The sequence below is a fragment of the Parasteatoda tepidariorum genome, chromosome 2, assembly GCF_982258835.1.
Source record: "Parasteatoda tepidariorum strain Cologne lab strain chromosome 2, Ptep-v5.0, whole genome shotgun sequence".
In the NCBI taxonomy this organism is placed as follows: domain Eukaryota; kingdom Metazoa; phylum Arthropoda; class Arachnida; order Araneae; family Theridiidae; genus Parasteatoda; species Parasteatoda tepidariorum.
Genome location: NC_141756.1, coordinates 64,927,281 through 64,941,850, shown reverse-complemented (window position 1 = coordinate 64,941,850; position 14,570 = coordinate 64,927,281). Strand labels below are relative to the sequence as shown.

Genomic DNA, 14,570 nt, shown 5'->3' with positions numbered 1-14,570 from the left:
AACTACAGATATACATATTCTATAGACATACAAAATAAATGTAAGCTTAAAAGCTTTGCCATTCATAACGCACATGTGATTACCTCTTTTAAATAATTCGCTTTTTAAACAAACATTTCATAACGTTAAGCAGAAATTTAACATAACTTTATAAGTAAAATAAAAAAAAAAAATAAAAAAAACACGGAAAAATATATAAAGCTATTGATTTACGTTTGAGCATATAGTAGTTTGAATTAAATAATACAAAAAGTTTCTTTTCATACCTTAAGATATAAACCATAGATGAAATTATAACATCACTAGGCATCTTCATTTTCAAAAGATGGTGATACTTCTTTACGTCCCCAAATTCTGGAGCGATTGCTGTCGATGCAACAGTAGTCATTTGCAATGGTTGGGTCAAATCTGCCAGTGGATGCACGATGTCTCCCGCATCATCTACCAAGAAACCCACAACGTCATCTGGTGCAGGTAATTGCTGTTTCTCAGCTATTGTTCCTGTTAAGAAATTCGAAACATCCATGGCAGCCTTCTCTCTGCTATTGCAAGTGTCAAACACGACAAGTCCCAGATCAATGCCCGGCAGAATGGTGGGATCCGAGTTAATGATTTTCAATGCCCACTGAAGTGCCTGGAAATTTTGAAATCCTCGGTTGACTCTGATTGGACCACAAGTTAAGGGATTAGACGTTGATTCGTGGATACCTTGAGCAACAGCAATGTAGATTCCTTGAGTGGATGGAATCGTAAGATAGTTTGGAGATGCTTGTTGGCAACGATAACAGTCTTTGATGCAAGTGGATAGAATGGATTCCATGGGTACTTCACCGCTAGGGGTATAAGCCATCATGTCAGCTAGTTTCGTATATTGTCCTTCGAAAGAGCCAACCTAAAACATTTGTTCATAGTTACTATAAAAAAATACTGTAAAAAATTACTGTAAAAAAATAAACTCGTGGTTTCAGATAACTTTAGGAATACAACTTAGGTGATATAATCTGCTCATGCTACGACGTTGATATCGATCATTGTGTTTCTCTGAGATAGTGAATAAAAAAATAATTAAATATTAAAGTGTCTGCAATAAACTTCTTTTTTTATTAAATAGAGCTATAAACTAGCAAAGATATTGTGCATAAAATATTTGGATAAAGTTTAGGATCTGTAGTTTAATTTAAAACAATGGCTAAACTGCCAACCAATGAGAAAATTCCATTTTCAAGCAGCTTTTCTGAATGACATAATTGAAAGTTTCTAAAGAATTTTGGCATCGGGGGCTAAAATTGTCCCTTGTGACCGCTGTCCAAATTTCAGGACGATAGAACAAACGGTTAAGTTCTAAAACTGACACAAACACAAGCAAACTCTTCATTTTGTAATTATAGATTAATGAAATTAACGTATCATTTATTTATCATTTTGTAATTATAGATTAATGAAATTAACATTTAAATAATCAAGAGAAAACATTCAACAAATTAGTATAAAATAAGATCAGATAATTAACAAATAAGAATACAAGAGATAAACTTTTTGAAGCCGTTAATGCGCACAGTGCGTAGAAAACACTCGATTTTGAACGCTGATCTGCAGATAAACTAGGTAATGCACACATTAACGGTTTTCGAGCTTTTGTAGTAACGGATATTATAATTTAAACTTGAACTAACTTTTATGCGAATGCAGTTTTGATTTAAAATAAGATTATCATGTTATTGATGTAAGTATTCTTACCTTAAGGTAGTTTATATCTCCTCCTGTAACCTTTCTGTAGTTGTATACTTCTATGGGAGTGGCACCAAATCTCCTCTCATTAAATTGAAATGCCTGTCCCGGATGATCTAGGCGAGGTGACTTACTCGTAGCGATATGTTCTCCAACTAAGCGTAAAAGATGTGGATGTCTGATCATTTCAGAACATACTCCAAATTCAATCTAAATAGAACAAAAGGGGGGTAATTAGCAACCAAAGGGGTGACTACATTTTCGTGGACCATCTTAAAAAGATTTTATTTCTGAAACGAATTTTTTTGGGGGGGAATTTTTATTCATGAATGAGTATTATCGAAATCAGAGATCTTTATATAGAATATAGAGTTCTCCATATTCAGAAAACAACGAGTATTTTGCTATAAGAATTTTTAAGTTCAAAAATAAACCAATTCCTGTTACCCAGAAGGTTTGAAATGTGTTCAAGAATTAAAAAAGTAGTTTTGTGATGAAAACGCGAAAATGAAAAAAATGCAAATTGTAAGTCTCCTGGAGAAAGATGTCAATATGGGTGTGGCCACCATGGAGGGCGATGCAAGTTTCTTGACGTCGTGGAAAGCTTTGCACAACGGTATTCAACAGTTGTTGGAGCAATTTGTTCCATTCCTCTGTCAATGCACGGATGAGGGTGTCCTTGTTCATTACCCTGCATTCTTAATTTGCAACACACCTCCCCAAAGCATCCCACATATTTTCAATAAGCCTCAGTACTGGCCATACGAGGCGTTGGATATCATTGCCCTGTACACACTTCTTGGCAGTGACTGTTCGATAACCTGTTACGCTTTGTCGTCCATAAAACAAATTTATCCCCAGCAGCAACACGGAACAAGTGAACATGAGGCCCAAAATATCTTTAATATAGCGTTGGCCAGTCATAGTCCCAGTTAGGCAGGCCGAGCAGTTCACGTGCCTGATCTTCAAAGCCAATGGTGCGGGTTTGAATCCCACTCAGGGTATGGATGTTTCTCTTCGTATGTTGTTGTGTGTGTGGCCCACCCTGTATCTGTGGCAATGTGTCGTGGGTAATGTTGCTCGCCTCCCTGACTTTGGTCACAAGGTGCTCATCTGCAAAATCGTCAATTGATACCCGTTAAACTTTATTTTAAAAAACAACGCTAAATAAGTGACAAATCCTTTATATCTCTTATCAGCGTTGTTACGTGCTAAACCAATTCGACAATCCAAACTTTGCAAACGCAAAACAAGTCTTATTGTATCTCGCAATTATGCTAATTTTCACATTTTCCTACCTTTCCGTAGTTGCTATCGTTGCTAGTATCATCTGTCCTTAGCAATTATCCTGCAGTGTATATATTGTGCTATTAAAGTAAAGCCTTATCGCAACAGACCGTTGTGGGCCAGGAAAATCATAAAGGTTAAGGCTCTACAATTTCGAGACTAACGGCATGATTTAGCAATGTGGTCAGCACTGCTTATCTTCCCAGACAAGTAGGTACCCAATGATCTGATGCTGGGTGGGCTTCAAGCAGCACGGAGAGTCGATCCCCAGTTCTTCACAATGACAATTCAGTGCCTTAACTACTGAGCCATCCCGTCTTTTATCTAGTGGAATTTCCAAACTCTTAAAAAGAGTCTGGGCAAAAGTTAATGCAAAACTGTCGCCTTTCGAAAAATCTCGACTCATCACTAATAGATCTAAGCCTTTCATATAACTAAAAAAAATATAAATTTTAAAGTGTTCAAAAATATATCGTAAAACAGTTTTATTATTCAAAACACAGATTGCGTCCGAAAAAAAATTAAACCGTAAGAAAATTTGATTAAAAAGTTATTGTCACTTGCGTTAAATTTATTCTATTATTGGCATCTGTTTCTCTCATTTTGAAACTCAAATTTTCCTCAATAAAAATAAACACTTTGTACATTTTAAATGAACAAAAAAGTTTATTTAAAACATGTGAAATTTACATGAAATCCTGTAATCAGTATGTAAATACACCTTTATTTTGAATCAAACTATAAATGCTTTTACTAAAATAGAAACAAATCTGAAAGATATACGTTCTGAATCTATAAACGCGATAATTACCCAACATTTTAGTCTGAGAAATAAGCACAAAAATTAAAGTTATAAGATGCATTGCATAATATTCTAAGCAAATTCAAATTTAACTGAAGTTCCCATAGATAATTCTTAGCTCAAGTTAACAATAATTCGTTTTCTTTTTTAAAAATTTTAAAAAAAGTTTGAAACAAAGTAATTGCAAGTACCTGGCAAAGTTGGTTTCTTGTGTCAGCTATACCTGCCACAACTGCTATAAGAGCCTGTATCGTATTTGTTGTAGATTCTGATGATATATAATAGACTGGAGGCATTTTATCACTGATATTTGCCTTGGCGGTCATTTCAGAATGTACTTCTTGTTGATGCCAGAGTTCATCAAACCATGGATTACGGGGATTAAACGTTGGAAGTAACCGTTGGTAATGAGCAGCAAATTCAGACACTTCTCCTACAAATATTTTATAGAAAGAAAACATACATGAGTTACAGAAATACGGAGTTCAACACTTGATGACATTTAGAATAATAGAATTTTCACCGAACGTTAAAATTGATAAATTACTTGATAATACTTAATAATTAGATCTAAAAGAAAAATACTAGGTCCCGGAGTAGCAAAAAATTGCTGTAGCCTGAATATTTGCAATCCTAATGATACACTTTTCATGTACTAAGATATAATTTTTAATGATCTGTGATAATCATTAAATGATAATGAATTAGTGCGTAAGATAAGTTATGAAATCGGAAACAAAAACGTACTCTCCCTGAATTAAATATACCATTTTTTTCAACAAGTTAATAAATCTAACGTATGAGATCGGGGGGGGGGGGGGGTAGCTGCAATCATTGTTTTAATTTCAGAAATCAGTCAAAAGTTAAAAATGTCTTATTTAAACTTTTTGGTAATTTATCCATTAAATCTGGAAATCTAGAATCAAGATCTTGGTTTTGTCCCAATAGGTGATATACCTCTGTGGTTACTTTACGGTACACAAGGTAGCAATGTATACAGAGCAGTAATATTTATCCTTAAAAACACCCGAGTAGAATAAACCAGTCAGGTATGCATTTGTCTGGTATACCCTACACTGATGTTTTTTAATATTAAATGCCACTGCCCGGTATACCGTGCTTAGATGTTTTTTAAGTACCATTGCCCTACAGTGTTTTTTTAAGGTTACAATACTACAATATACCCTATTACAGTACTAAAGTAACTACACAGGTAGATAGCCTAAATGGACTTCACCAAAAACTTTCTAACCCATGCATAGAACCCATTAATCAAAACATAATTTAATTCCAAAATAATGTTTAGTAATTATTAATTATTATTTCTTAATTTTGTAATACTTTAATTTCTAGTCTAATAGTCGTTTACCAATTAAACTAGGAAACACGATTAGACTAGGATAGATGAACTTTATAACACAGGAATTCCTAAACCATACAATTGTTTCATGAAACTAAAAAATAACTTAGTACATTTCTACATTATAACTCGTAAATTTCTAATCTTAATAACTTCTCGATTCAATTAGGAAATCCGTTACACTTCCACTTTCTAAATCGAACATTCTGAATCCTTCTACTTCTCGAATTAAACTAAGAAATAACTCTTTTGCATTCAGTTATTCATTAACTTCTAATCCTAAGAATTATTCCACTTACCAAAAAAAACATAATTGTTACAACTTTTCCTTAGATTTTATAAGTTTTAAGCCAAATATTTTTTACTTTATAACTAAAATTCAAATTCCAATAATTTTTCCATAGAACTAAAAAAAAAACGTCTACCTTACGACTCACGTTTCTTACATGTATAATTTTCTAATTAAAAACAAAAAATTCTAACTTATAACTCATAAATTTCTAACCAAATGATAAGCATATAAAAGTAATAATAAAAGGGGGGAGATACCTCTTTCCTGTTTAAAGATGACTGAGCCAAGAGCTATTCTCTCCAAACCGTCGATTATTTGTGTGCTGTCGTCCCATTCTCCCAGGCCAACTAGGACCAAATCTCCAGGTTGAAGAGCAGAGGCTTCCAGGAATCTTCCAATTCCAGATAGAATCTTCCTAGTCGAGCTTCGACTCGTTAGGGTGACTACTACTGACGAACCTTGCGATTTCGTCTCAACCAATGTTTGAATCAAACGATCAACGTCAGAATCAAGCCAATCCTGTGGAAGTATTAGTAAATAAGTAAGGTAAATATTTTACACAGAGAGGAATGTTGCTATCAATGGGATATCTAAAGAAAATTATTCTTATGTGCTCAACTTACAATTCTGTATGAGTTAATGTTATTGATCCTTACTATGCCACGCAGGTCTAGGCATAGAAGTTATTTTTCTCACGTGCCCACCTGGGGAATGACCCTTCGTCAATACAGGCATATCTGAAGAGCAGATTTGTTGACCACTCTTTAAGTGGCACCATATAAAGTAGGCCAACGTTGCTCTCACAGTAAGGTCAGATAATACAGAGAAAGAAAGAACGTCCATGCCTTGCCTGTGATTCGAACCCAGAACCTTTCTCATGCACGTTAAAGAAATTAAGTGTTAAGTAAATACTGAAAAAATAAAGATAAGTACCATTGGCTCAGTCAATAAAACCAGTCGCTTTTTTTTAAACTGGGGAATTTCTATGAATGAGCTGGTAGTATATTTTATTTATTAATAAAATGTAATGATTCCTTAATGAAGCCTAATAAAGTGTTAAAAATTATGAAACCCATTGTAAAAAGTAGGGCATTATGGACAAGTTTTGGCACAACAGCCCATTATGGACAAGGTTGTCACGGAGTTAAAAGTTCCACAATTCAATATCACGCACAAAGGTATGATAGTGAGTGTGATCAACATTATGCACTGCACTCCCTTAATTCCCAGACAAGCTGGTAGCCATCAATCGGAATCTATGTGGGCTTAATGCCGCCACCAGGTATCGAACCCCAGCTCTTTAATACGACAGCTTAGTGTTTTAACCTCTGGGCCATAGAAGCTTAAGCATTTCCCTCCTAAAGGAATAAAAATTGGATCTTTATTGAGTTAATTACCAATAATGCGTTTGTTTTTAATGTATGTTAGGAGGAGGTTATCTCCTATTGATATATATATGCACTCTATAACAAAAAAAATCTTCGCACCAAGAAGGAGTTGTCCGATTGAAACGAAAATTGGTGGGTAGGAAGACAATGTACAGAATAGTAAATGATTAAAATTTCAGAACAATTGAAAATTTATTGCAGAGTTACAGTAACAAGTTCAATAAGGTGTTGACCCGCCTCTAGCCCGGATATAAGCTGCCACAGGGCATGGCATAGACCGATAAAGCTCCCGGATGGTCTCTTGCGGTATTTCCTGCCAAATTCGATCCAAATATCGAGCGAGGTCATCAACATTCCGTGCCAGATGCAATCGCCTTTCCATCATATCCCAGACATGCTCGATGGGAGAGATATCTGGTGATCTGGCAGGCCAAGGAAGAGTTTGACAAGCTTGCAGACAGTTCATAGCAATACGTGCCGTATGTGGTCTGGCATTGTCCTGCTGAAAAACCAGCTTAGGGTGCTGCAAAAGGAACGGTAGCAAAACAGGTCTTAGGATGTCGTCGACGTACCGCTGTGCAGTAAGTGTACCTCTAATGACGACCAAAGGGGCCCGGCCGTCAAAGGAAATGGCACCCCAGACCATAATGCCTTGTTGAGGGCCGTTGTGGCGTGCAATAGTGAAGGCAGGATCCCCCCTCTGCCCTGTGCGTCTCCAAACACGTCTTCGATGATCGTCAGGACACAGTTGGAAGCGGGATTCGTCACTAAAGACTATACGTCCCCAGTCGGCATCATTCCAGCCGTATCTGTTCAAAACATTCATGCATACGAAATTTCAGAACAATCGGATGATTGCTTCTTGGTGCTTCGATTTGTTTTTGTTATAAAGTGTATACACAGTGGCATTAAGTCGAACAGCTCAAAAATCTTGAAAAATACAATTATGAATTCAGCAGCTCAGGGTGGCTCATTGAAAGCAAGTAGAACTCCGTCGGTATATAATTGTCCATGACTTTGATACTGATCAAATATACATACAATCATTGTATATCTGGATAGATAACATGCAGATCCACAGTTTACACAGTTCTTAATATTATTAGTGAAAACTAAGAAATTATTTATGTATCACAAAGATTTTGTTTACATTGATAAATTAATAGAAAAGTAGAAAACTGGTATCAAACTGGAATAACTCACTTCACTTGGAATTTCAAGTTGTTGTCCTACGCACACTCCTTTTACTTTGGCAACTTTCGATAGTGTTTGCAAAGCCGAAGAATACAAGGGTGTATTTTCGTAAACTACAGTTACAAACTTCCATCCTATGTAATCAAAAGTACCCAGAGCAGCCTCGATCCGGGATTCAATGGGTGCTGTGATCTGAAATAGGTGCGGATGGTGTCCTGATTTTCCTTCCATCTCAAAGAGGGAGGTCACGTCCATTGTCGATACGACACTGATATTAAGAGGTCTAATAATAATACAAAAGAAAAGAAAGGTTAAAATAATGTACATGAATACTTTTAAAATATATTCATAAAACATGTATTCACTTACAAAAAAAGTATTGCAAAAATGAAAAATTAAGTAATGCGCAATAAAAAATAAGGAATTCATCATATGCACCTTATCAATGCGAGTTTTATTCCCAAAACCTATTATGCTACTGCTGTATAACATTAAAAAATTCATATGAGGTTTAATTTTTATGATCTTCGCAAAACTGCTAAAGATAAATGTGAAAGTTGCATTTTAATTTTCATTTTCATTTTAAAAATTATAATAAGAGTTTCTTGAAAATAAATTTTCTGGTACTTATGACTTCAAAATAATTGAAGACTCTAATTACAATCAAATAGCTTCCAGTTACAATTTTAAGTTGATTAAGTTCGAAAAAGTCCTCTATTGTGAAGTGTACAAAGATAATATATAATTTAAAGTATTTGTGATATAAATGATGCAGTCGCTAGCTGTTCCGTCAGTTTCTAATTTTTTATCTAATAGTCTTGCTTTAAAATTTTTAATTACCTATAAAATAGGATTGATTTCAAAAATATCTAGATAAAGAAAGGTTAACTTTGTGCTCACTCTTAAATAATGTTATAATAAAGTTAAAAAATCCCCAAATAATGTCCCATAAAAAAACTCACGACGGTTTCAGTACTATAATGAAGCACCATCAATTGGAACACAGAACACCAAACAAGGTACGAGATTATAGTTTCGAAATGATCAATAATTAGCTTAAAAATTGAATTATTTATATTTTTTCGCTGTTTATAGATTAATTTTATTTCTGAATTTATTTTTGTTTGGTATTTTGAGCAGAAATAATGTTATGTAAACTAATATATTTACAGCAGATTAAAGTCAGATGCCTCAAGAATGACCAATGATTTAAAAAATCAAAGAAAAATGGAAAAAGTTTTTAAAAAATTAGTTGCTGCATTCTTTTTATGAAACTAGATATTTATTCCCACTAAATAAGAAAATTAGCTGGAAAATTTGTCAACAGATGACGCTGATAACTAAAAAAAAGGAAATAAAATAACGTTCACAAAACAAGCACCATTTGTAGCAACAATCAAAAGCAGTGTGAGGACAAATTTTACAGATAGGTGTACAAATTTAGTAAATTATATTACATTTTCAAATCAGTATCATCTGATATGCAACAGAAAGCACTGTTTCGTAGTTTTTAGTGAGTAATGTTATCTATTGATAAAATTAACATCTAATTTTGAAATCTGGTGAAGGCAATTTTCTGGAAGGATAAATTTGGCTGAAAGTTTATAAACAGATAAAACTGATAACTAAAAAAAGATTAAGATAATGTACTCAAAATAACCACCCTTTGAAGAAGTAACGCAGAGTGGTGTGTGGACAATTTTCACACAAACCTGTACAACCTTAATTAATTATATTAAATTTTTCAAACAGAATGGTCTGATATGTAGCACAAAAACATTGATTTGTAGTTTTTAGCGCGCAAAGCCATCTGGTGATAAAATAAATATCTAATTTTGTAACCAAGCAAATTTATCTAATTTCCTAAACAGATTCATAAACATTTCTTTTCTCTTCCATTTTTCTTTAATTGATCTTTCTTATAAACGATCATTTTTTAAACTCTCGGTAATTTTTAAAATTTTCTTTTATAACCATCGTGGAACAGTCAACCCAATTTTGGGTTTACGACTACTAATGTTCAACTCCGTAACCTCGTAATTTTGAACTACTCCAGAAGGCAAGGAAACTCCTGGATCAGTACCCCCAGAGGTATGATTTGTTATGAGAACATGGAGGACTTTGAAACTCGACAGATTTAACGCGCATCAGTCACCAATTACTAGACGGGGAGTCATCGGCCGGCGAGGATCGAACCCACGACCACTTGGACATGGGCCCAGTGCCCTACCAACCAGGCTATCCCGGCCCTAAAAAACACTCGGTAATTGTAACTAGACGAAAAACTTACTTCAAAACAGATGCTGCTGCAAGAGTTTCTTCGGGTGATGCAACAGACACTACTGCTAGGCCAGCCGTCGAATCGAGGTGCGAATTAGTGAAATAAGTTGCAACTTTTTGAGTGGCAAGCAAAGAGGATGAGCAAGTATCAATCACTTTCAATCCCAACCTGGCACCTCCCAAAGAAGCTTTGTCTTCGTTGATTCTATCCACCGTCCACAAAGCCGCTTCTAAATTCTGCACGGCTTCTGCATTGAGGATAGATCCGCATTCGAATGGTGATAATCCCTCTTGGTGGAGCGGAAGAAGTATCGGAATTACGATATCATCCTGTCTTACATCAAACAGCGTTGATTCAGCGCTGTCTAAGTCTTGTAAGCTGTCTTCCAATCGAGATTGTCTAGGTCTAAAACGATAAATAAATATTGCTTTTAATGAAGAAAGATGTGTTTAATCTGAAATAAAAAAGCATTCCAGAATTTTAAAAAATTGAAAATATTTATTTAATAAAAAGTACAACTTACTTTTGTTTTAAGATGTAGCAGAATTACAAAATCAAAGCAATACTAAGCCTATGAATATGCTTATGTAATAAAGTAGATAAAAAAAATGTGTTTGATTTTCACGATTTTTAACATAGACATACTCTCTTTATCAGCAAAATATTTTTTACCTCTTTCATATTTAGAATTTGTAAGATTTTTCCTTTTTCTTTTTAAAGTTTTGTTACCTTAAAAGTAATTTTTTTTTAATTTTGTTGACTTTCCCTTCTGTTCTTTTCTCTGTTCCCTTTTTCATATAAAAACTGATAGTATTTTTGATTTAAAGTAATCCCCCATTTTTCGTAAATAAATCAAAACTAGTCAAGCTGTAAAATTAAAAACATGAACAAAAATAGAATTTTTGAGATTTTTCCTTTTTCTTTTTAAAGTTTTGTTACATTAAAAGTAATTTTTTTTAATTTTATTGGCTTTCCCTTCCGTCCCTTTTTCTGTTCCGTTTTTCATATAAAAGTGAATAATATTTTTGATTTAAGGTAATTCCCCATTTTTCTTTTAATAAATCAAAACTTGCCAAGTTGTAAAATTTAAAAAATGAACAAAACTAAAATTCATAATATTTGCTTATTTACATTTACAACTTATAAAAGCACACAACTTAAAATAAAAAAGTAATTAACAGTAATTCAGAGTTGCTATATTAGTTGAATATGAAAATAAAATTTATAAAATTGGAAAGAATTCATCTAAGTTGTCAGAATTTAACTACGTAAAAGCAACACTAAACCTGGAAAATTTAAGAAAATATAATACCACTTCCAATTTTGCAAGCAAATATATTTTACCTTACACATCCACGACATCCAGCAGGTCCACAAGTAGAAGGCCTGCTTACAAATGTTTTGTCCAGTACTTGAGATCCCTGACTCTCATACACAATGAGCTAAAAATAAAAGCAATAAATTAAAAATGATAAGATGCTTCTGAAAATGATCTGAATTCGGTGATATTTCTGTATCGTGATCTGTCGCGCCAACTACAATCTCCAAAGGGCCAAATAGATTTTAAACTTGAAATTTTTTTAAAAAGAAATATGTAGATGCTTGCCTGGGGCTACATCTACATATTTCTACGCTACGATTAGCTACGAGGTATACCTTTCGAGTTTGTCCCTTTCTGTGATGTTTTGTTTTAGTTTGTCGAGGGTCCACTGCCCGGACGATGCCAAGATTTGGCGATTACTCTGCCACAGTTCAGGATACGGAAATTTCCCCCTCAATCCTTATGCTTATGATTTTGACTATTGTAAAATGTTTCAAACGTGCGAGAGTTTATAAACATGAAATATTTAACAGTATGAAAGTATGCCAACATTTAAAGGTTCGCAAAAACATTCAGAAGTATAATTTTTAGAAGGTACGTAAGAATTAAAAAAAAACAATAAGCATGCAATATTAAAGAATTTCTTCGGTATGCAATATTAAAGAGTTGAGTTTTTTTTCTTCATTTGGCACTACCATGATGATTACCGTTATCAAATTTATAACTTGCATTTCGAGATGGCCGGCGTCTTACTGGTTGCCAAAATTTCCAACGCCAGAAATAAACTCACAGAATCAATGTTGGCGAATTAGCTTTAAAGGTGCAATTACAACGCATCATTCGTAATTATTGTAATCAAAATGATTAAGTTCATAATACCCTTCATACCCTTTCTAATTTCTACCTGATTTTCCAAATAACATTTTTAAAGTTAAAACTAAAAACTCAAGTTTTGTAGCTACGATAGTCCATGAGGCAAAACATTGATATCGTCCACTTTGGTCACGTTAATTTTTTTTAAACTATTTTATATACTTAATTTTACTCAAAATTCCAATGCTCTCAAGATTTTTATATATATATATATATATATATATATATATATATATATATATATATACATATACATATACATATACATATACATATACATATACATATACATATATATATATATATATATATATATATATATATATATATATAAATTAAATAAAATATATTATTACTAATTTTTTTATTTTTTTAAATAAGATGTAGATTTTTAAAATTTTATCTTGTGATTCAATTAATTTAGTTCGATTAAGTTTTTAAAGCGCCATTTAAGTTTCAAAAGAGATAAAGAGGTTAAATGATATAGTTCTAAATTCATTTCAATAATGGCACGTGGCAACTTTTATTAATATATTCTCCTCATATAAATTTAATAACAAATTTATGTGATCACTAACAATGGCAAGCGGAATAATATTTCTAAACATCTTTTGAGACTTCATCTCGTTGTCTATAATGTGAATGAAACTAGACTGTATTGTTTTGATTGGTAACAAATTAAAGAAATCAAAATCCTGTCTTACCCCTATTACAATTTAACTAGTTTTTTACCATAAAGTTCGCTTTAAACTCAATTTACCTGATGGTAAGCAACACCCCTCTCCTTGTCACCCACATATCGAGTCAACGATAGTTTGCTTCCTTCCAATTTCGCATCACGCCTCTGTCTTGGAGCTCTTCTTCTAGTATCACCCAACTCACCACTCTCTCCTCCCACTAAAAACTCCACTGGTTCCAGATATTGGGATACAAACTCCTTCCTCATCATTGTTCTCAGCTCTGGACAGATACCTGGATTGTTGTGGCACTTGGATTCCCAGGCCTTGTGAAAGGCAGTTGCAAGCGTGAAAACAGAAGTGAGAGCGGGCACTGCTCTCGAAGTCCTGTGCAAGACGTCCAGCATGCTTTCTTCCAGTTTGCTGTTCTCACAAAATGGTAGGCCACGATATTTAGGATCAAAGGCACCTTGTAACTGTAACACGTAAGAAAAAGTTATGTTTCGAGAATCAAATTTAACCCTTTGAGGTCGTGTATCTGTTTCCAACCTCCTTATTACTACTAAAAATCAGCAAAAAACAACCACAAGGGGTTCTTAAATTTCTATTCTTAGATTTCGGTGTTGGTTTAAATTACTCTAGCGACAATTTTATTTTGACTCTAGTTTAGCTCAAAATCGGCTCAATATGGGTCCTACATGAACATGCACCTATTGACCATTATTGGGATGTCAAAACTTTATAATACTGATTCTATATAGGTCCAATATCGGCCTTTATGGGGCCAATATGGAGCCTATATTGGCTGAAAATTAATATAAAATATCAGGTGAATCTGACAATTCTATATAGGACCAATATCGGCCTTTATGGGGCCAATATGGAGCCTATATTGGCTGAAAAATTAATATAAAATATCAGGTGAATCTGACAATTCTATATAGGATCAATATAGGCCCTTTGAACCCTTATTGAGCCAAGATTCGTGAATATTGGTCCATTGAGGGCTGAAGTCATTTTGTTGCTATGGTAATGAACTAATCAGTAATGTTGAAAATAAACAAAATAATTACAGAATTAGCTTACTTTATGGCATCATGATATTAAGAATTTTAAAAAAAAATCTATTGTAGTTGTTAAAAAAATATGGTAATCAAATACATTTAAAATAACGCGTAAAAAATAATAACGTGTTTATAAAATAACAATTATAGAATAGTGTTTAGCAATACTACAAACATCAGTTAATTTAGTAAATCATATTAGAGTGTTTAAACAGCAACAAAAATACAGAAGCAAACTGTCTTGCAAAATACAGAATTCGTATCTGCAACGGAACAGCAAGGTTTGAGTTTATACTGCTTAAA

General features: G+C 33.5%; 1 protein-coding gene across 2 annotated transcripts in view; it reads right to left on the bottom strand.

The window, feature by feature from the left end:
- The window catches only part of LOC107446482 (uncharacterized), a 101,216-nt gene that overhangs the window by 22,465 nt on the left and 64,181 nt on the right, over window positions 1-14,570 (bottom strand). For both annotated transcript variants that reach the window (XM_087157438.1, XM_087157440.1), the window contains exons 7-14: window positions 13,287-13,679; window positions 11,677-11,774; window positions 10,342-10,737; window positions 8,061-8,334; window positions 5,727-5,988; window positions 4,009-4,250; window positions 1,738-1,938; window positions 267-892 (exon numbers count right to left, since the gene is read on the bottom strand). In XM_087157438.1, the coding sequence (XP_087013564.1) occupies window positions 267-892; window positions 1,738-1,938; window positions 4,009-4,250; window positions 5,727-5,988; window positions 8,061-8,334; window positions 10,342-10,737; window positions 11,677-11,774; window positions 13,287-13,679 (2,492 nt within the window). The remainder of the gene's footprint in view (window positions 1-266; window positions 893-1,737; window positions 1,939-4,008; window positions 4,251-5,726; window positions 5,989-8,060; window positions 8,335-10,341; window positions 10,738-11,676; window positions 11,775-13,286; window positions 13,680-14,570) is intronic.